Source organism: Sceloporus occidentalis, unplaced genomic scaffold (genome assembly GCF_023333645.1).
Source record: "Sceloporus occidentalis isolate IW3139 unplaced genomic scaffold, rSceOcc1.0.p SCAF_4, whole genome shotgun sequence".
In the NCBI taxonomy this organism is placed as follows: Eukaryota; Metazoa; Chordata; class Lepidosauria; order Squamata; family Phrynosomatidae; genus Sceloporus; species Sceloporus occidentalis.
Window position 1 is genome coordinate 181,839,911 of NW_028316984.1, and position 23,194 is coordinate 181,863,104.

A 23,194-nucleotide genomic window follows, 5' to 3' on the forward strand; every position below is an offset into this window, starting at 1 on the left:
GCAACTAGAAGTGAGCTTGCTGGTACTGAAAAAACCCGAGGACCATCTCCATCATAAGACAATGAAGAAATTACCTCAGTGAGTGTCATAGGTGGGTAAGATGGGGTGGCAAAAGCAATACTACAAATTCCCTTCTGTGAGAGAACAGAGTTGTGTCATCTATATGGCCTGCCTTGCATGCATTAAGGTAGGCTGCTGCCTAGAAGTAGAAGATCCTGGCCCATTGCCAATGTTGAAGTAAAATTCAACTGCCAGTGCCAGCCTGGTCAGTTTCTGTAAGCTCCATTGATGTGGAAGCATTTTGTTCTTCACCTCCCAAAGTGATAAGTAAGAACATGCAATCATGCTCTCATGTTTAATTTGTGCTTTCAGTCTTCACATTCTAGTGTTGTAGAGACTTTGCAGACTCTTGCCCTTTGAATCCAAGTAGAAACAATGTTGTTTTCTCTTACAACACCCTGGAAAAGTTCTACTCCACTCCCACTAAAGTTTACAGGGGCAGGGGGAGAGTGAATAACAGTATGCTTATCTTACAACCATGTGAGTTCAAACTCGTTTCAGTTCTAAAGAAGCAGTGAAGACAATATTTGGAGATCAAGTCAATGTCCAATTTATTTATTTTTTTTAATAACTTGAAACTGGAACAAACGTTGTTTTGAACGAGCGTACAAATGAAATGGTAGACACATGCTGAACTCAACAATGTGACAGTAAGGGGGGAAAGAGGCCAAAAAGTCTTGTACAGAGAATAAAAGGAACAATAAATATTTCACTAAGTGATATTGAAATGACCTCCTGCCATCTCAACATTTTTATCCATAATAATAAAAAAGTGCTCCATTTTTTTTAAAATGGACCACAAATACCAAACAATAATAAATAGTTCCAAACTTGTTGTAAAAGACAGAACCTCCAAGTAAACAACAAAAGCTCATACAATAAGTAATAGAAAAGGTAATAAAAATAGTTTCCCTTGCCGGTACAAATGCAAACAACTGAAATCAATGTTACTCTGCTTTGCAGTTCTAAAATACAAAGAGCACCATAAAATGAGTTTGCTTGTGAAAACAAAATCTTGGACTGTATTTAATCAGGACTAGGATGAAATGCTGTACTAAGATGTATGCGTACATCTATGTTTTTCATGTCATAGCCTCCCCCCCCAAAAAAAAAAAAAATCTTGTAAACACACCAAAAATGTTCCATGCACACCTTTTTACTGGAGCAGAACTATGTGGTATGGAGTAATTCTAATGTAACACAGTTAATTCTAATAAATTTTAGCAGTGTAAAAATTGTTATGGCAGCAGAAATAGTTATGACATGTCTGCCATATTGTGCTTATGGTCTTGTAAAGCAAGATTCCTAAAAGTAGGAAGAAAGGAATCATGGTTTCACTAAACACAATGTTTGTGCTTTAGAGATCAGAGTGTCTAATGGTAGGTTCTCAGCAATTCAAGTCACTTGGAAAGATGCTGGTGGTGGTTCAGATCTTCATTCACCCAAAATGAAAAGGGTTGTGTGGTGCTCAGAAGTGAATTCACTTCAGTATGGAACTGGTTTTTAGATAACATGATACAAGGATTAAATCTCCAAGGAGAGGGGAATCTTCACTCAGTTTTCTGAATTTATGCCAGGGTAAGTTACCATTTGTAGAGTGAATGATGCCTACAAGAAACTGATACTGAACTCTGAAATAAACTCTGGTGTTCATTAGAAATTAGAACTTGTGGACAGTTCTACAGTAGGACTTTTTCCTTTTTAAAAAGGAATTTTATCCCTAATTTTGCCTAGTCCAGATACTACTGTCCAATGCATCCCTGGCATTGTGATGGGTCCATGACTTGACATAATGGGTTGAATCCAGCTTCTTTTCTGCTGACAGGAGCATTCCTCAAGGAGACTCAAGCCCAGAACACTCCTGATGGCAGAAATAGGGAGGAGACAAACTTCATCAATTCTCCTTCCTTCAGCACCAGCTCCTCTCCCACTGTTCCAAAGGGAGGAAGCAGTCTTCCAAACAACCATAAAGGTAGCAGTAGGGACCATAGGAGACTGCAGCAGAAATCCACCAAGACCTCTTCCCTTTCTGTCAAAGGGATTCCTCCACTGGACCTTAAGCTTTCTGTTCACCTGAGATAAACTCTAGCTCTAACTCATAATGTACACTTTCCTATTTTCACTGCCATTATTTCACACACCGTTAATAATTCTGAGTCCCTCCTTTAAAATTATCCTCAGTAGTTTATAACTAATTTGACATTTTCTCCTGCCTTTCCCTATTTTAAAAACAAAACAAAGCAAACAGCCAGGGGCAGGGAAAGAATTTGATAACTGAAAAGGCACAGAATTTCATCCCAGTCCTTCAACTATTTGAGAAATTTATGGAATGTACAATTAGGAGTCAACAGCAGCAAAGCAGACAGCGGGGAAACCTGTACATGGTCCCTTTTTGACAGGGAGGGAGGGAGGGGAATGGGGTGTGCCTGGACCAATTTTTAATTCATTCCAATTTACAGTTGTACCAAGAAAACACTGCTCTTTCTTCATTCTTGTTTCCCTTTTAGAACAGCCTCACCTTAAACCTGTGAAGAGGATGCGGACGGGGTGATAACAGGTGCCCTGATCCAGCAAGGACTCTGGATCATGACCCAGTCAAGCAAAAGGGTACTGTACATAGCATAAAATTTTGCAGAATCAGATGGGCTGAGGTCTGGATACATATTGCCCTAACAGATGGCTGACACAGTGATGGTCAACAGTGCCGGTGATGGTGTTAGGACTACATAGAGGCCTTTTCACCTCTCAGTAGGTGTTAGATGCCATCTAAACTAGTAGCACTGAGTATCTTAAGCACAGATATGCAGTTCATTGGACCAGGGCTAGAAAGCTTTAAATTTGCCAGGAAAAGTCACCTCTCTGTTACTAAAAAAAGAAAGGGGGGGGGGGGGCATCTGTGGAATGTTACGTCAAACATCTTCACAAAAACTGAATTTCACTTAACAACAACTGGCAACAGCCATCCATCATAGTTCAACTATACCTGGGAAGGCCTTGATACAAGGGGTCCAGGCAGCTTCAAAGTTATTACTGCCCTGTAGGAACAGCACTTATTTTTTTTTTGTAGGCCATTTCTGACAGAAAAAAAATTATATGTGTATATATATATATAATTATATATATATATATACACACACACACACACATACACACACAACTAAAATGTGAACTGAAAACCTAGAATGAAATAAAACTTGATAATCAACCCAGCCCTCCCAACTAATAATTAAAAATAATCACTGTTTTGTTTTTTGTACCCACAGGTTGTCAAACAACCCATTTATTTTCTTCTTCTTCTGTACAATAAGGTCTTGACATACAAATTAATTTTTGCACTATTTTATCCTGCCAAATTAAAAAAAATATATTATGGCAGCCTGTTTGTTTGTTTTTATTTTTATTTCCAAATTCACTAACAAAAAAAGTACATTAAATCCCTTTAAAAGGACAAGCGTACAGTTAAAAAATTACAAGTTCCAGTAAAAATACAGCAAGTGCCTACATTATATGAATCAACCAATATCAATATCCATTCCAGAAGAAGGGGATGGGGGGGGGGGAGATAAAAATAGGTACAGGTCAGAAATGTGAATTTTTTTTTTAATCTGCAAAGCAATAACAATATTAAGCATTTTTTTCTACGTACTTTTTCTACATGGTGTAGCAGTCACCTTTTAATCCCCAAATACAAGTTTCTATACATTTTTTCTTGAAATAAAAATTCAACACCCAAGGCAGAAAAAAAATTACTAAAACTCAGACTTTACAGTTACAGTGACAAGAACAAATTTATAGACCCACCATTTAAATTTTACTGCAACATTTTCAAGGAAAAAAGAGAAAAAGTTTTTTTTTTCTTTCTGGTTTTGTAAAATGCCCAGGCATTCTCCATTATTACAAATACTGGTCCACTTTTACAGTAATCAAGAAATTTTAATATATATAATATATACTAAAACCCCGTCACCAAAAGAAAACAATATACACATGGCCATTATGGCATTTTAATAACCTATTAAGCAAACTTTGAAAAAAAAAGAGAGAGAGAGAGAAAGAGAGAGAGAGAGAGATTGCTCAAACACACATACACACAATTTTTTTACCCTTGTATGTATTCAATACTGTAAACGTATTTTAAGACAGAGTGCACAAAATTTAACTTTTAAAAAAATTAGCCGTTGTTCCTGAATTTTTTTTCATTCAATGATAACAACTTGCAATTTGTGTCATTTGAGTTTTAATTCAGCAGTAAATCATTTCCATTCCATTTCCTAAGCAGCGTTGTCCTGAAAAAAAAGAAAAAGGCTGAGAACAATTCAGCAAATGGATGTCCGAAGTTGTGCTGGATATACATCTTCATTTGATTGGGTCTTATGGCATTTTCATGTCCACTATCTTCAACCAGGTTTTTTTGTTTTTTGTTTTTTAAGTAAATGTGGCTCTTGTTTTTTTAACAACCTTAAAGAATGTACTTTTCTTGTTCTAACTTTATTTTAAAGTCTTTTCATTTCACAAAAATGTTTGCATTTGTCTCAAGAGACTCAAATAGGAAGATCAGTTTTCAAGGCACTCACATCAAATTGAATGGCAGCAGAAAAACTGTCCAATAAATTATTATTTTTTCTTTATAGTGCCAGTATTGTGAATGCCATGCTTAGCAACACTGACACTTAATCTCAGATGTCCCCCCTTAATAGTTTCACCCACCTCTGGGCCAAGCAAAGATAAAAATGCTGTAATTTCTTGTTCAGAAGCCGCTGGTCTTGAAAGCAAACAAAAAGTTTTAAAGTGCGGGTCAACAGAATCAAAATGTGTAACTTTCACAACATTGCCTACTGTCTTGATAGACTTAATCAGGGGAATTGAAATTATGTCTCAGAAAATCTCCCTAGGAAATGAGATTGAATATATTGGTCTACCCAAGATTTTAGAAGCCAATTTTTTTTAATGGTCAATTCACAATTCAGATGAGCACAGCTATTCTGGAAAATTAAAAAATAAAAAGATATGGGATTAGAATGGAGGTGGGGCACTCAGTGCATTTGATGGCTGCTGTATCAATGGGGTGGTGTATCTGTTCTGCATTGTAGTCTGAATTATAAGTGGCCCATCCAAAGTGGTGAATTTATTTGGGGTATACAAGCAAGCACCTCGAACAGCTACTTTAAAGTCTGGGCTAAAATCCAGAGCAGATTAATCATCCCACTGACTTGACAGCCACCACCGAGGTAACATGTGGGACACTAGTTTTTTTGTAGATGTTTTTTGGATCATAGTTTCCACAATTCCTTACAATATTCCTTGCTGGCTAGGACATTTGGAGGGCCAAAGGTTCCTCACCTCTGGATCACAACCATACAGAACCACAGTATCCCCACATGAGATACAAATGGAGGCCAAACCTTTGGAAAAATAAAAGATGTCCCATTCTTCCACCACCCTGCCAATCAGCATAGCTCCAAGCTTATAACAGCTTAAACTCTGTTGACCAGTCAACACACACAAGCTGATCTGGAAGGTGGGTGAGGGGTGTTCAATGGAGGCTACAGCTGCCCATGCTTCCTCCAGGAATTTACCTCTCACATGAAGAGGCACAGGACTAAATAACAAAAGAGCAGAACATGTTGATCAGCTTGAGCTGTCATATTTTAATTATACAAGATACTATTTCTTCTCCAAAAATGTTGCAAGCAGTAAGTCAATAGTGGTCTTTCCACTGACTTCACTATGTTGAAGTTCAAGAGGAAAAGGGCCGCTGAGTAACAATTTCAAACAGAAATAACACCAAAGTGATCTGGTGTCTTCCATTAAATTCAAAGGAGGTTTCAGAAGGGCCTGAAAATATTCTGTATTATGCAAGCTACTGGAATAAGAGACTTTATATAAGCAAAGATATCCAATACCCCTAAGCAATATATAAAACGTGACTGGAATAAAAGCAGAATGGAAACGAATGAGGGGAAATAAAGTTTAAAATATTAACTTCAAAATATGCTAATTTAGCCCCTGTCCAAATTAATTTAGAATGTCAAAGGCGAATTGAGCTTTTAGATCAAGTATTTAAGAGTTCTTGCACCTAAAGCCTTATTTTTATAGGACTCAATTTCTGTAATTCCAAATAAGAGTTTATTGAAACATTGTGTTTTCACCTTTTTGAGGCTGCAATTCACAGAATCTTCTTAAACATACAACATGTCAATATTTACAGTCTATTTCAGTGGCACTATTCTAAAAGGGCAAGGTTTGTTGATCTTGATCTATTTTGTTTACAATAACACAACTGTGCATTATTTGAGAATAGTTCATTTTAATGGCAAAAATGCCACATGGACGCTAGCCTAGCACTTGGGAATGGTATACTAGCCTTGCTGATCTCTGTTGCTTTTGGTAGAGTATAATATAGGCAGTTAGTATATTTAGATTAAGGCCAGGTTCACAACTGTAAAGTTAAGCAAATTACATATTCCTGTACAAACTGAGGCCACATAATAAGCAAATAGAGAGGTACATGTGTTTTATTCTGTTCTCATTCCTATCCTGAGATAGCAGATATTCCTAACAAACATTTCAATGAGTGTTCAGCCTGTAGTTATTGTAACCTTATTTACTGGTATCAGCATGTCATTAAATAAAAGATCTGCACCAATTAATATTCACCAACTGTCTACAACCTACCAGCCATGTATTGTGACTTGCCAAGTCTCTGCTTTTATACCACAGATAGCCAACCAGAAAAGTAAACTTCTGGTGGCTGGTGCTCTGCATTTAGTTTCTCTCTAGTAAGACAACCACAAGGTGTTCTGCCAGTTGATTATCACTTGAATATTGGGCAGTTTAGAGCCCACAAATTCTTCTTGTTAAATATGCTGCTCTTTAAAAGTAGCCATTTAAAAGACAGATGTATAAGATGAGCTCAGCTGTACAAGTGATTACAGGTTGTGTGGATGGAGGGACCAAGATTATGCCCATCAGTCCCAGCTTCACATCTCCAATGGCTACAGTGCCCTATCATCCACAAGTTAGTGATGCTTATCTACAGAGGCATGCATGCTTCAAGCATGTGAGACATCCCATTTAGAATCCTGCACAACTAGGATTCCATACCATAAGCGGTGTCACTGGGAGGGATGCAGGGAATGCGGGCCACATGGAGTGACACCCAGTTAGGCTGGCAGGAGAGACAAATACTAACACTTGCCAACTGCTCCGTCATCAGGCTTTCTCCCTAGGGAGTAAGCTCAGCAATGGAAAATAGTAGAGGCAAACACTCACCCTTCCTGGCTGCTCCATCACCAGGCTTTCTTCCTGAGGAATCCCAGTTACTGAGCAGCAGGCGGAGTGAATACACATCCTTCCTGGGTGACACCCTCTGCACTGGGTGACACCCTAGCTAGCAACACCACATGGATGGAGGGATGGCAGGGTGAACAGGAGATGCAAGTGTGGAACCAGCATCATTCATCCCAGACACACTGTCTCCCCACAGGGAATTATAATTATATAATGCCTGAATGTATCAAAGTGATCCATGAGTGCCTCATAGAAATATTAGGAGCACTGGTGCTGGCAAATTATTTGAAACAATGAAGTTCAGGATAGGGGATAAATTACTTTTCTAGATTTCATGCTACTGCCATAACTGGACTAGGGAATGAATTGCCATTCACATTAGATTAGCCATTGGGCTCTGGGAAGGATGTGATGTGGCTCAATGGCCTCGATGATCTATGTTCTGCAATTTTCTTATCGCGATTTGTTAGATTTTTATGGCAGCAAAAGACTCATTTTCAATTCAGTAGAGTCAGGGCAATCTAGATGTTCAGTAAATATTTAACATGCAGTGACCAATCAGGTTTTCCTTTACTTAACTACAGCCAGCATGTATGTGCATTTATGGAACAAACCCTAACTTTGAAGACAACATACACAGAGAGAATAACTTATGTTTTCCCTTTCCTTCAGTGTGACCAGACTAATCTGCCCCACTTTACATACAAGAACCCTTTAGATAAAAGATTCCAACTGATACTACTAAAACCATCATATGTAAACATTCTGCCTGACTGCATGGGTGGAAATGAGGTTGCTCTTATCAAACTGGGAAAACAGAAGCCTCTCCTCTTAACTGATTGTGTTCCAAAGAAACCATCACCTCCATCTGTAATTAACAGAGGAAAACTTGATAAATAAGAACTGTTCTGAATCAGATCAAAGGTGTACATGCAGAGTGATCAACCAAGTGCCTATGAAAATATTTAAAAAAAGGCCACCAGTGCAAGAACGCTCACTTGTTCATATTTTCCAAGAACTGATACTGTGAGACATTCCTTCTCAGATACTGAAGGCAATAGTCACCATGACTAGCAGCTATGGATAGCTTCATCTGTCATAAGTGTATCTTTAAAGCCAACCAGGTTGGTAGCCAGCACTTCATCTGGGTCCCTAGTTTAACAATGAAGAACTGTGTGTGAAGAACTACATCCTTTTATCTGTCCTGAATCTTCCCACTGTTAAGCTCTGCTGGATGACCCCAGTTTTTAATATCAAGAGAGGAGTAAAATACCTTCCTGTCCACTGTCTCCACACCACACATAACTTGATCCATTTCTGTTGTGTCTCCCTTGCTAATCTTCTTTTCCTACACTAAAGCAGCCCTAAATATAACCTTTTCTCAGTGGGGAGTTGTTCCTGCACCTTGATCATCTTGGTTCTCCTTTCTGTATTTGTTCAGCTCTACATTATCCTTTCAGAGATTCAATAACCAGAACAGTGCATAGTATTCTACACATATATGAACCACTGTTTTATATAAAGGCATCCTAATACCAGCAATTCTGTTTGCAATTACTTTTCTCATGATCCCCAACATGAAATATGTTTTTTTCACAGCAGCTGTAACATGGGCCAACATTTTCATTGAGCTTTCTGCTACAACTTAAACTCTCCTTGTTCAGCAGTCACTCTCTGTACAGATACTGCCAGCATATACAGGTTGAATATCTTTTATCTGAAATACCTGGGTCCAAAGTGTTTTGGATTATTATTTTTATTGGATTTTGGGATATTTGCATATACATAATGAGATCTTGGAGATGGGACCCAAGTCTAAATATGATATTTATTTGTTTCATGTACACTTTACACACATAGTCTAAAGGTAATTTTATGCACAATATTTTAATAATGTTTGCATAAAATGAATTTTGTGCACATTGAGCCATCAGAAAGCAAAGGTATCATTACCTTAGCCAAACATGTAGACAATTTTAGATTTTGGAGTATTTAAGATTCCTTGATAAGGGATGCTCAACCTGTGAAAGTATGATTTTCTGCCCCAATGTATACCACTTTCCACTTACAGTGAAAGGAAATATCCCACTTTAATGCTCAGATCACTGATGTCTTTGGAGCCCTTCTGTTTTAACTACACTCTTACCTCGGGTTACGAATTTAATCCGTTCCGCCGCCATTTTCGTAACCCGGAAGTCTTCGTAAGCCGAGAAAGCCATAGGCGCTAATGCAGAGAAGCCGCGATTTGGTGCGAAATAGCGCCAAAAAGCACCAAAAGGTTATTCGTAACCCGGAATAACCTTCGTAACCCGGAAATATTTTTTATTTTATTTTTTTTCCGTAACCCGAAAATTTCGTATCCCGGCGCGTTCGTATCCCGAGGTAAGAGTGTACTCTAAATAATCTGGGTTAATCAGAAAATTTAAAAAAAAAAACCAAGAAAACAGTTCTTTTATATTCCCCAATTCCAATGACAATTAAGACACAGCTTTTCTTCTGCATGTTATATATGAAGTGAACATCTAGTCTGACCCCAATATGCGTACCCTTACAGAACTCTGTTTATGTATAGACTTGTTAATTAGTATGGGTGCTAACCAGCTGCCATGCAGCAGTAATTGGAGATATAAATCTTCACTTTTTTCATCCACATATGCAAGAATTACAAATTGCTAATTTTTTTAAAGAGAATATATAACAAATGGTTTGTTTTGTTCATTCTATTGATTGAGCTAGAACAGGAGATTTTTATACAGGTTTATGTTACTAGAGCATCAACAAGCACAAGGATTAACATCTCCTACTGCTGTGTTGTCTGATTAAGAAAACATCCATGATTAACTGGGCTATATATTTGTTTTTGTTTTTCAAATGTTGTTTGTTTTACAGAACTTCTTTTTGACTCCAGTCTCCACATGGAGGGAGTTGGGATAAGAGTTATTGAAAAAAAAAACTAAGGGGTTGTACAGATGGTTGGCATGCAGCCACCCCTTTACTGGCCGGATTGGGGCCGTGGCAACTTCATGCCACACCCTGATCCAGCCTCCAGAGAGCGCAAAAAAGAGCCGCAAAAAGTGGCTCTTTTTTGTATCCTCCAAGGGGTGCCATAGGTGTGGCAGCACAGCTTTATGATGCCCTTTCGGTGCTGCATCATGTGGATGCAGCACTGGAGGAGCGTCATGATGGCGTTTGCTGTGTAAACCGATGCATGCCAAAATGGTGCCCTAGGGGCGGAGTTACGGGATTCAGCGTGCGAACACTGCATCGTAACTCCCCTGTATAGAGCCTATGTTTTCTAAGCTCTAGTTGTTTTACATCATCCTACAAACATCAGATAAGATGGCATCATATTAAAAGTAGCATTTCTATCTTAAGAACACAGAATATTTAGCTCAGTACCATCTACACTAAGAATGGCTACGCAAAGTTTTAGGGAGGTTTTTTCCCCAGTCCAATCTAGATGACAGGGACTATACCTGGGACATTGTCTATCAAAAGCATGTTACTTCAGGAAGAAACGTCTCTTTTAAGATGAGCACCTACTATGTCATATACATGTGCCATCTTAAAAAAAATATGGCTTTTTAGATTCAAATGTACTGTTTTAGTCATATCCAAACTTAAGTAGATTTAATCTGATTCATCAGCTAAGATTTCTTACCAGGATGACAGCCCTAATCAAACTAAGCCAGTATCTTCTATGTACATGCATATAGCTGCACATACACAGACTTATTAGTCAGTATAAAACATGACTCGGTCCATTACTCCAGTTCCTAAGGAATGATTAGTTATAGCTGTGATTCCCCTTTCAGACCATCAAGTGAGAACTCCAATTTTTGTGTGCATAATATTTAATAGGACAAGGCACCAGCATAAATGGTGCCTACGAGAAAAACAAGCAAGGTTTCCTTTCTGTCATGCTTCCTAATATTTGCACATGCTTACTGTCAAGGTTCTCAAGTTCTCTTTATTTTAGGAACCATTTTAAAATGGCAGAATGATGAAAATTTGCATCTGAAACAAATACCCTACTAATAATGCACAATTCTTGCTATCGCTTGTATGACTATAGCTGCCTTTAGAAAACACCTATGCCCATTTCTTTTCAGTGCTCACAACTTCTGCTCTGGAAGTGTGTAAAGAAAATTTTCTTTTCCTATAAAGGCCTCTATTTTAGTGGCATCATCAGTGCTACATAACAGATCCAAATTCAAAAAGAAAGTGCTACTTTTTTTAAAGATTGTTATCCGCGGTTCTATTTTAAATTTTCTAATTTTCAAAAGATTTTCTTTCTTTTCTTTTTAAAGGACAGCAAAAAGAGAGAGAAAGAGAAAAGAATTTGGAAATAGAAAATTATTACTTAAAATGTTGGCTTCTTCACAAGAAATTACACATGCTTAGCATAAATTTCAACAAAGCAGCGGCCCTCTAAAATTATAATTTAAATTGATATGCATCTCCCCCTGCAATGCAAATAATCTCAGGTTACTACTGGGTAAAATTAGAATGGGATATCCAACAAAATTTTAAAGGAAATCTAAAACAGAAAAAGTATTTTTTTTTAAAAAAAAAAGTACCTGCACATGCCAAAAATTAAAAAAAAATACAAAATAACCGAATAAATACAGAAATTATTGCACAGTTAAAAGGCTTCACAATTTTTACTGCCTTAACCAATCCTCAGGTTTAATAGAACTTTGTAGACACAGGTTATATTTAAGTGCCAAATTCTGGCACCTGCCATAGTTATGCTAAGTTATGTTTATGGAGGCAAGTTAGGTCAGCTTTTTCTTAGTTGGCAATAGTTAAAACTGTACAACTTAAATGTTACCTAGACCCCAGATTTTAACCCAGCGGAGGCCTTAGCTTCTTTCTGCCTGCTCAATTTTGACATCATTTGTCAGCAAATGTTCACCATGCCACTTTTTCATGTGTTTCTCCAGAGTGCTGTAAACACTAAAGGGCATCTGGCAAATGTCGCAGCGGTAGACCTCCTTCCCTATCTGGCCATGTGTTTTCATATGACGTGTCAGCTTACTGCTCTGGGCACATGCATAGTTGCAGAGCTCACATTTGTAAGGCCGCTCTCCTGTGTGGCTCCTGCGATGCACCGTTAAGTTACTGCAGTTCTTAAAGACTTTGCCACAGTACTCGCAAGTATCGCTCCGCCGTCCTTCCTTTGAACTGGGTCGACCGGGGCCAGGTCCACTGATATGGGGCGTGCTGCCTCCACTTGCTGTCCCACTGCGCCCTGAGAGACCGCCATCCAGCATATCACCTGGTGGAGTGGAGAAACGCAGGCTTCCATTCTCTGAGGAATGCTCAGAAGAAGTTGCAAAGGGGGATTGTCGGGAATCTGTGAATCCTAGAAATGGATCCTTCATGAAGTGCCTTGATGCTGCATAACCTACCAGCCATTGTGAGTAAACATTTTCAGAAGGTATTATTGTTGCTGGTGGCAAGTCCAGATCTTTTTCTATCTTTATTCTTTTTGATGAGTTATTTAAACTGGGGCTTGTGATGGGGGTGGGCTTGCGGGGGAACAGGCTTGGAAAGGGCTCACCTGGACCAAAGTTTCTACCATTGACGGTCCCTTCTTCAGTGCGATCAAGTTCTCCAGCGACTGAGTCTTCGTCACCTGTGTCTCTTTGACAAAGGTCTCGAGGGCAGAGATCCCGTTGATCTGAAGACCTCTTCATGAAGCCACCCCTTTTCTGCTTTTCAGCCAGCATGTCACTGTATTGCTGGATGGTACCGAGGCTTACATTCTCTATCACTTTTCCCAGGACAAGTGACTTTTCATCTGGCAGCGACTTGGAACCATTCTCTCGGTTACGACTTAGTTCTGAGTCCATGCTAAAGCTCGACTCGGGTCTACTTTCATTTTCCAGTTCCTCCTCCTCCTCCTCCTCCTCTTCCTCTTCTTCATTATCATGGCCTAGAGAAGGATCGCTCTCATTCCTGAAGTCTGCCTCACTAGACTTTAGTCCCTCTCCAGTGAGTTCACTTGTGCCAGGCTCAGGGGAGCTTGTAGCAGACAGACCATCATCTGACCTTCCCGTCATGGACCCAGCTTTGTGCATATGTGTTTTCATATGGCGTTTTAGCTTGCTGGCTTGGGAACAAGCATGGTCACAGAGCTGGCATTTATAGGGCTTCTCTCCTGTGTGGCTGCGCCGGTGGACAATGAGATTGCTCTGGAACTTGAATGTTTTCCCACAAAATTCACAGGACTTACTTTTAGCCTGAGGCTGAGGAGGCGTAGTGCTGCTTGGGGGCATTGGTGGCAAGGGCGGGGTGCTCAAAAAAGGAGATTTAGGGCTTGGCTGGAAAGGATTCAACAAGCGATGCATAGGGTTGTTGCGATTAGGAGAGACTGGTGGAGGGGTGGAGTTGTTCCCTGCCAGTTCTCGAAGCCTTCTGGAAAAATCCATCGCTGGCGATTCAATTGCCATGGGGTTTATACGCATGACTCTGTCAAAGGCACTGGGATGCTGGGCAACTAACCCCATTTCTTCGGCACTAAGGCGATGTGGATCCAGATGATGACGAGGTGGTGGGCTGAAGAGGGGAGGTGTGTTGGGGAGCCGACCTTCACCAAAGCCAGGATGATCACGCAGGATGGGACCTGTCATTCGTAAGAGACTAAAGGGGTTGTTGTCGCCAAGAAAATTCATCAGCGGGGACTGTGCAACAGTCTCGGGTCCCAGAGGAGGAGGGATGGTGATGCGTGGAGTAAGGGAGCTGTTTGAAGGACTTGTTTCCAGGTAGATGCGGAATCCATGTGTGTTCTGGGCATGCTGAAGCAAGAACCAAGCGCTATTAAAAGGGTGCTTGCATGTTGTGCAAATATAGCTTGAAGGCTCATCTTTACCTACATAATGGGAAGAAGAAGGGGGAAAAGGGAAAGAGAGAGAGAGAGAGAGAGGAAAAACAATCAGAAAAGTAACAAAAGAGGAAAACTTCAAACACACATTTCCCCCAAATAGTTATTATACAGTACTTCTATTTGTTTTTATGAATCTTTATTACAAAAAGAAAATAATCTTTCTCAACTATTCACAATCTGTTTATGATACAGCAACAAAATTGCAGTAAAGTATAACACATTTAATCTTATGGATTTATATGCTACATAATATTATATACTATATTATAGTAGGGATATAAATCAAATTAGTTTATGCAATTCAAACAAGTCTCTTCCAGTAGCAAGAAGAATAGTTCTAACTTTATTTCAAAATTATTCATTCAAATCCCAGCACAGTCATCAACAACCATTTTATATTTTAAGACACTGAAGTCTTGAAATGTAACTAAGAAATGTATTAAAAACACTATTTTAAATTAAGCAGATGAGATGACCTGGGGCTTAACCTACCTTGTAGAGTTGTTGTGAGGATTAAACAGGGTAGAAAGAAAATCACATATATTATGTTGGACTCCTTGGAATTTTTTTTAAAGAATCTTTAAAAAATTTAAAAAATAATGTTAGGTGTCTTTTGAGATCCTGAAATATAACTTAATTGTTTATTAAGCAACAATTGCCCATTCAGGATCTTCTTCTTTTCATTCCATATTGCTGAACACAGACTAGAAACAAAACAGTCTCAGAACACCTCAGAACTTTGCCCTTATTCAAACTAATTAATATATTGGCTAGGTTGTCTAGGTACACACTGTGTTACACAACCCTTGTGTTGAAAGATAATGTTGTAGAACTGAACCAAGAAACCAAATCCTCAACTTAATGTACAACCAAATGCAAGTGTGCATCCATGCAGAATGCAACTGGCATGCAACAGGTGTGCTTCTGCAACTTTGAAGTGAATGCAACCATTCAAAAATCTCCAACTGCTGCCACAGGGCAACTTATACAAGTGTAAGACACCAACAAGATTCCAGTCCTTAACTAAAACCTATAGACCCAATTGCTACGGTTCCTATTATACCCATGGGAGAGCTATGGGTCTGTGGTGGAGCCCCTGAAAACTGAGTGGGGACTATGGCACTGTAGCTAGGAGAGATTCCTGTTTAAAACCGAGGAGATTCATAGATTTCACCTGGCACACTCCGAGAAGTGTTTGAATGTGAGTCTCTCATGTTCCAGTGCAACATTCTATTAGGGCTGTACTTGAACTGGGTTCCAAAAGAAAGTATGAGTGTCCATCATCATTTCATACAGAAAAGCTAGAATATTTTATCTTCTTTTTTTATCTTACCAGTCAACTCCTGCTTTCTCCCCTCAGTAACTGCACTCAAATTTTGAAAAGCAATTCTGATTTAGAATTTAATAGGAGGCAAATATGGAAGACACATGTGAGTTTGCTAACTGGAAAATCTGTCCTTGGAAACCCAATGATTCCTGAATGCACAAAATGCGCACACAATAATTTTAATAGTGGGCATTTCCACTGTCAGACTGAACTACTGGCAAATCCTGGTTATAGCTAAATCCCTGCTTCCAAAAGTCCATTCCAAATTCTGAAGCATTCATTTGATACTATCTCTTCCTTCCAATTTGTCTGTGGCAGCAGTAAAGAGGAGGCATGAAAGAGCAAGAGACCATTTTCTTTTCCACGTGGCTTGCATCCTGTTGGAATATGGTAAAGAAGTGGGCAGACTTGCCAATGTCCCACCAGTGTTTGGGGGCTCTGGCATTTTTCCTATTGTGTTAACTATGGAAGCTTGTCATGGGTATGGCAAAACAGAATGAAAAAATAAGATTCAGTCCCCCACATGATTGGAGCAGGCAACAATCTCCCACTCATCCTCAGGAAGCGAGGGATTAACATGCTAGGGCTGCACCAGAAGTAATGCACAGGTGTAATCTGGATCCCTAGTTCATAATTCTGTCCTGGTTGACAGAGACAAGGGTGGGAGAACTGTTTTGAATGCTTTGTGTATATTGTAGAACAGGACTACTCAAAATGGGAGTCCTTGGACCAGCATTTGTCTGCAAACAATACACTGCCAATCTGTGGGGAGTAGCAGTTGTAGTCAGTGGATCCAAATATGGTACCGATGCCTGACACATTGGTGGGGGGATTGCTGGTCCTTCACAGCTTGAAAAGCACTGCTCCCAAAGAGTCAGAACACAACAAATTGTGTGAGTGTCAGTTTGGTCAAGCTTTTAAAGACTTCTTTCTTCCCTGAGCCTCACCAAACTCACTAGTTAATCGCTGCTATTGTTATATGCCATCAAGTCATTGCCAACTTATGGACACTTTAAGGTGAAAGTATCACAGAGTTTTCTTGGCATGATTTGTTCAAAGGTGGTTTGCCTTTGCCTTCCTCTGAGGCTGACAGACTATGAATTGCCTAAAATCATAGAATCATAGAATAATAGAGTTGGAAGAAACCGAAAGGGCCATCCAGTCCAACCCCCTGCCATGCAGGAAATCCAAATCAAAGCATCCCTGACAGATGGCCATCCAGCCTCTGCTTAAAGACCTCCAAGGAGGGAGATTCCACTACACTCCAAGGGAGTGTGTTCCACTGTTGAACAGCCCTTACTGTCAGGAAGTTCTTCCTAATGTTGAGGTGGAATTTCTTTTCCTATAGTTCCAGATCCTATTCTCTGGAGCAGCAGAAAACATGCTTGCTCCCTCCACAATATGGCATCCCTTCAAATATTTAAACAAGGCTATCATATCACCTCTTAACCTTCTCTTCTCCAGGCTGAACATCCCCAGCTCCCTAAGTCGTTCCTTGCAGGGCATGGTTTCCAGACCCTTCACCATTTTAGTTGCCCTCCTTTGGACATGCTCCAGTTTCTCCACATCCTTTTTAAATTGTGGTGCCCAGAACTGGACACAATATTCCAGGTGGGGCATGACCAGAGCAGAATATAGTGGCACTATTACTTCCCTTGATCTAGACACTATACTTTTATTGATGCAGCCTAAAATTGAATTGGCCTTTTTAGCTGCCGTGTCGCACTGTTGACTCATGTTCAACTTGTCGTCACCCAGGGGGTTTCCATAGCTGAGGGAAGATTTGAACCCTATTCTTGTCGTATTCCAATGCTCAAACCACTATACTATACTGGCTCTCAAGGTTAACTGTACCCATATATACACAAGAAGGACAAATATGCAGGACAGATGTTTAGCCTTTTGAGACACATATAGGTGAGCACCTAACAAGGCAGATATCCACCGGCCCACACCTGGAATTAAGGCTGAACAAAGAAGGCTTGAAACCAAACTTGGAAAAGTTGCTTTTGGGTCCATGACTTACATAGTCCCCAGCCAGCATGACTCTGGCAAGCAGCACCAATGCCAATGAAATATTAGTTACACATTAGTTAACTCAATAGTTTGTGACAGGCCTTGATATCCCTGGGAAACGGTGATATTCTTTCCTCCCTTCCCTCTCAAATCTTTGTGGAGGGCAATCTGCAATACAACTGACAATAGGAAAAACAAGACAATTAAAAGGTTTCTAACAGCAATCCCTAAAAATGCTATATAGACCAAGATATAAGTGTTCCTTAATAGCAACTGAAGCTTTTGGCAGGGAGAAGAAGGTGTTTTATGTCAGTTCCGAAAACGACTCAACAGTTAGTGCTCCTATTTATTATTTCCTATAGATATTTTTCCCTTCTTGAGAATAAATGCAACAAAAAGTCTAGACCTTTTATGTTTCTTACACAACACCATGTGTACTATAGAAAGTGACAGAAATCATTGAGGCAGGCTAAAATATATAGCATATTCTGTCAAAAACTTTTTTTAACAATATGTTTTACCTCAGCTCACCCTTGAATGGACTTTAATAAAGCCCCTTTTTTTGAAGTGTGATGTAACAGCAACCGAAGAGCAGAAACTTACAAGGTCACAAAGCTTCGAATTAAAAAGTGCTCAGCACCCTTTACCTCGTTCTTCTTGCCCCAAGATAATTAATTGATTGATTACCCACAGATGATTGAATCTTCCCATCTTAACAGTCACAAAGAGAACATTTTATTTATCTGTTTTCCCTCAACATCCTTAAAAGCTGGCATACCTAATAGAGGAATTGCAGCCCACTCACCCCTCGAAACACTTACACTTAACAGGAAAAAAGGTTTACCTCAAGAAAAGCAGACAGACATAAAAATGTGTTATGAGCTAAGCTCAGACTAATGGGTACTTTAAAAATAAAAATTAGCCTTAAAATGGCAGCTGGCTAAGCACTTGCATTTTCCCCCATGCAGCCAAGATGCTTTGGTGTAATTTTTTAAAAAAAAAATAAAATAAAAAGCTACATATAAAATATTTCACCTCTATGAAAATACAAGCAAGAGAATGAATCCATTTCACTTCTCCTTCCTAACTCCCTTTCATAATCGGCTTATTAGTGTATGTTACTGGCATAAGATGCAGATATGACAAGTTATCAGTCATAACAGTAGCGGTTCTTTCCTTTGTCTTGGTTTTTTTATTTCGCTTTTTTCTATTTTGCATGAGCCCCTAAACTCTTCTGTTCAGCAACCCCTTGTTCACAATGGCAAAACTGACTGCAGGCTACTTAGCTACCAAGGCTCTGACAGATTCACACACACACACACACACACACACACTTCTCCTCCCTGCTTTGCTTTTGCAGTCCTCAAAGGCTCTCCCTAGACTCCCCTTTATTTTTTTCTACACTTAAATAAAAATAAAAAAATAAATAAAATGTTCATTTCCATATTATCACTTCATGGTTATTTTGCCTCCAAGTTGCCCCAAGCGGTGTGAATGCTCACTTTTAAGAACAAAACAATGTCAAAAAGTCTTTGAAGAATCACTTCGAACATTTTTATATGTGAAAACTTGCTAAGTACTTATTTAAAATGCTCAGGAGTGGTCCAAGAGGGCTATAAAGTGGTGTCCATGAATTAAAAATACAGTGGGCCTACTCTGAAAAACACTTTGCTGAAAGGATAAGTTTTGATGATATATAGCTACCTTGCTTAATGTGGCTTTACCCATTATGCATTAAATGGGCAAAAGAAGTGTGAATCACTCCTACTTTCAGAAGAGTGATCTGCAGGAAAATGTTGGGGTTGGATTGCTCACATTCAGTGTTCAAAAAAGTTTTCAAAAATACTCTATTCTACCCCTTTATCTGGTTTTGTGTTCCCTCCCTGTTTTCAGCATCCTATGCCCACCTAGCATGTTCAGTTCCCTCTTAGGTGTTCACAAGGTTGTCCCAAGACTTCTGATACTTTTCTCTTGTATAAAGAGTGAGATAGTTTGCCCACATAAGGATCCACACTATGAGTTTATTGTAGCCATGTTGACTGGGGGATTTCTTTGTGATCCAAAAAAGTATCTTCTTGAAACTCTATTTTGTGTTAATCTGTAGATACTTCTATATGCAATGGTCCATTGCAAACATATGATCATATGGGAGATGTGGGCTCCATTGTTGTTGTGTGCCTTCAACTCATTTCCAACTTACAGCAACCCTAAAGCAAACCTGTTTTCTTGGCAAGTTTCTTGAAAGGAGGTTTGCCATTGCCTTCTCCTGAGGCTGAGAGACTGCAATTTGCCCAAGTTCACCCATTGGGTTTATATGGCCAAGCCAGGATTTGAAACCTAGCCTCTCAGTGTCTTGGTCCAATGCTCAAAACTACTACACCAGCCTGGTTCTACATTAGGCCTCTGGTGCACATTCCTGTATTTTTATTTAATAACAACAACAACAACAAACAACAACTGCCTTTCCCCAAAACCAGGACTCAGGTAACTTACAAATTAAAGCAAATACAAACCAAAACCAACATTAAAATAGAAGTAAGCTATTAAAAATTGAAAAAATTGCTTAAAACTTAAAAAGCATTTTTAAAAATAAGTACAGTTCTCAAAAGCCTGTGAAAATTATAATAATAAAAAAGTCTTTGTCAGATGACAACAGTAAAGAAGGGTCCATCCTAGCCTTCTTAGAAAGAGATTCCAGAATTTAAGAACAGCCACCGAGAAGACTCTGTTATGCATATTTTAACATCCATTTTAAAAATACACTTTTTAAAAGGGAATTAACAACAGTATTAATAACAAGTCCACTGGTTCTCTTTACCATCAACTTCCAGCTCCATTAGCAGAATAAATTCTAAACCTCCCCTGCAATGTATAATGGTACAAAGCATATTACAACAATTCAGAGTGACACAGCCAGTGCTAGAATCAAAAGTCCAAAGATTTTTTTTAAGTAAAAAGTAAATATTTCAACCATGCTATCCCACTAAGGGCAGCTAAGATGCAGCATGCATGTAGTTGGTCCTCTGTATCCACAGATTCTGCATCCATGGATTCAACAATCCAAGGCTCAAAAATATTCCTCCCTCCAAAAAAATTCAAACAGCAAACTTTGATTTTGCCATTTATTTAACTATACCATTTTCTATAGTATTTCAGCATTCACAGATTTTTGTATCCATGGAGGATCCTGGAATCAAACCTCAGTGAATACCAAGGACCTAATGAGTTCGCCATCCCCTCCATGCTTTCCTCTTACCTCAAATTTTACAAACAGAAGGTTGGACAATAATGCTCGCTTGCTAAAGGGTCTCTATCAATCTACCAGCAGAGTAATTATGTGGGTCATACTAACCCTTTGCCCAAAAGATTTTTCATTTTTGGAACATAGACTAGCATCATTAATTACTTTGTGCAGTACTTAGGGTCTTTAAGGATGGATCTTGCTAGATTAAATAACAATCCTTCAAACAGCCCATAGTTTAAACCTATGTAAGTAATTACAGGTTATGCATTTGGGGATCCCACCTGCCTTTTCTGAGAGCAGGGTGGGTTGGGTGTGTTTTTTTTATGAAAATAAACAATTGTTCTATTCCTTGCTCTGTGATGGACAACATTATACTTAAAATGTGAATGTGCTTTTTTTAAAAGAAAAAAAGGTACAAAGCCAAGCAAAAGCTGAAGTTAGTACTCCCACGCACAACTTCTCACTGTGGCTTTGTTCTGGGTTTGAAGCCATTTTTGCACTGGGCAATCACCAAAAAAGGTAGGGCAAATTCCAGTGTTCAGAGCTTCTGATGAGTGTCTAACCCACATGTCTTTCTTTCACTGTAGTTACTGCCTGTTTTATTCTGGCTTTGTTCTGCTCTTGGCTGACCTATTCCTGCTGCTGTGGATCCATGTATAGACAAATGTTTATGCAAGTCAAATCTCTTTTATATAGATAATAGTTAATAGTGTTTATACAACATTTGGGGTGGGGAGTGGAGAGAGAGAGAAGAAAAGCACTCCAAGAAAGGAGATTATCACATGGCATTTGAATGGATGTTACCGCACAGAAAAATGCCACCTATGCCGCTGGGCGACCACCACCCATCTCCCAGCCACACGAGTGCGGCTGGGAGACAGGTTGTGGTCGCCCAGCATCATAAGTGGTGTTTTTCTGTGTGATAACACCTGTTCAAGCCTGTTCCCAGCCCGTACTCAGATTGGGCAAAAAATGTTGTGCGATAATCTACCAGGATTTTAAACAGATAGATTATGTATAGAAACCATAGCCAACAATCTCTTTGGACTGGAAGCCAACTCCAGAGTTTGGAAAACTCTTCTTTTCTAGACTACTACACCCCCAAACACCTCCCCCCCCCTTTTGACATAATATTTCCAAGTTTCAGACTAGGCCTGGAAGAACTTTTTTATTACCAGTCCAAAAAGGTGGGACTATACATCAGGGATGAAAATTGTGTGGCCCCTCTGGATGTTGTTGGACCGCATTCCTTACTGCTGGCTATACATGAAGGGTGTATATTACCCGGGTCAAGATTGGACATTGTTATAAGGAACACATATTGTGCCTATTTGCAAGAATGGAACATTGATCATGAGCTAGGATACAATATACAGAAGAAGCAAGATCAGTACAACGTTCTCATGTACTGTAACAGGTGAGGATAGTTGTGATCTACGGGACTCATGGTAGTCTGCCAAGGCTGCTTTGGGGGCTCCCTTTCTCTTCCTTCCTTCCTTCCTTCCTTCCTTCCTTCCTTCCTTCCTTCCTCCCTCCCTCCCTCCCTCCCTCCCTTCCTTCCTTCCTCAAATTTCCCCTGCATCCTCTAGTGAAAAGTGGGAGCACAGTTGTTTTAGGGCCACAAGAAGGACTTCTTTAAAAATAATCTGACAGTAAAGAAAATTAAACATTTTAAAAAAATAATTGGGAAGACTGTGGATGTGACAAAGTAAGGAGACCACCTAAAGAGCAATGACAAATTTATGCAGCCCTCAGACTTGTGGTATTCATCCACCTGTGTGCACACTGTTCAGAATTTAATAGATGAAGATTGGAACACAAGTGCCCAAATAACATCAGAATTTGGTTAAGAAGGCAAAAAAATTTCATGAGGAAGAACACACAAGCTAGGAGAAGTGCAGCAGTTTTCCTTTACCTGAGCCTCCTTGGGAAGGGCAAGATTCCACCCACTCCCCTTCTCTCCTGCTGCTGAATGAACTTAGTGCAAACTATTTTGGCATTTTGAATTCAGTTTATATAAATGGAAGTAAGAGCCTGTACAGACAGGCCAAAATAAAGCTGCTTCGGGTCACTTTGGAGGTATGCTGTTTAAATGATGCATATGTCCTAACAGGCCAGAAGCCATGCTCCAGTCTTAAGGGCTGGAGTGCAGCTTTTGCTCAGCTTCTGGCATCTTAAGATACGTGTGTAATTTAAACAGCATACCTCCAAAGTAACCGGAATCAGCTTTATGTTGGCCTGTCTGTACAGGCCCTAACTTGATGAACAAGAAGGAAAGCGGGAGGATGAGAGACAAACTGGGACATTTTATATGCAGCTGAAAAAGTGGGATGACAGAGAATTAATTGGGACTATCTCTACCAAA

At 39.4% G+C, this 23,194-nt stretch overlaps 1 protein-coding gene across 5 annotated transcripts in view; it reads right to left on the minus strand.

The window, feature by feature from the left end:
• Positions 1–603: 603 nt before the first annotated feature.
• Positions 604–23,194, minus strand: part of BCL11B (BCL11 transcription factor B) — a 175,207-nt gene continuing 152,616 nt past the window's right edge. For 3 of the 5 annotated variants that reach the window (XM_089522497.1, XM_089522500.1, XM_089522495.1), the window contains one exon: positions 9,748–14,227. In XM_089522497.1, coding sequence (XP_089378623.1) covers positions 12,216–14,227 — 2,012 coding nt within the window. In that variant the 3' untranslated portion in view covers positions 9,748–12,215. Of the gene's footprint in view, positions 4,347–9,747; positions 14,228–23,194 lie in introns of those variants that run through there. The other 2 variants (XM_089522498.1, XM_089522496.1) reach the window with 2 other exon arrangements.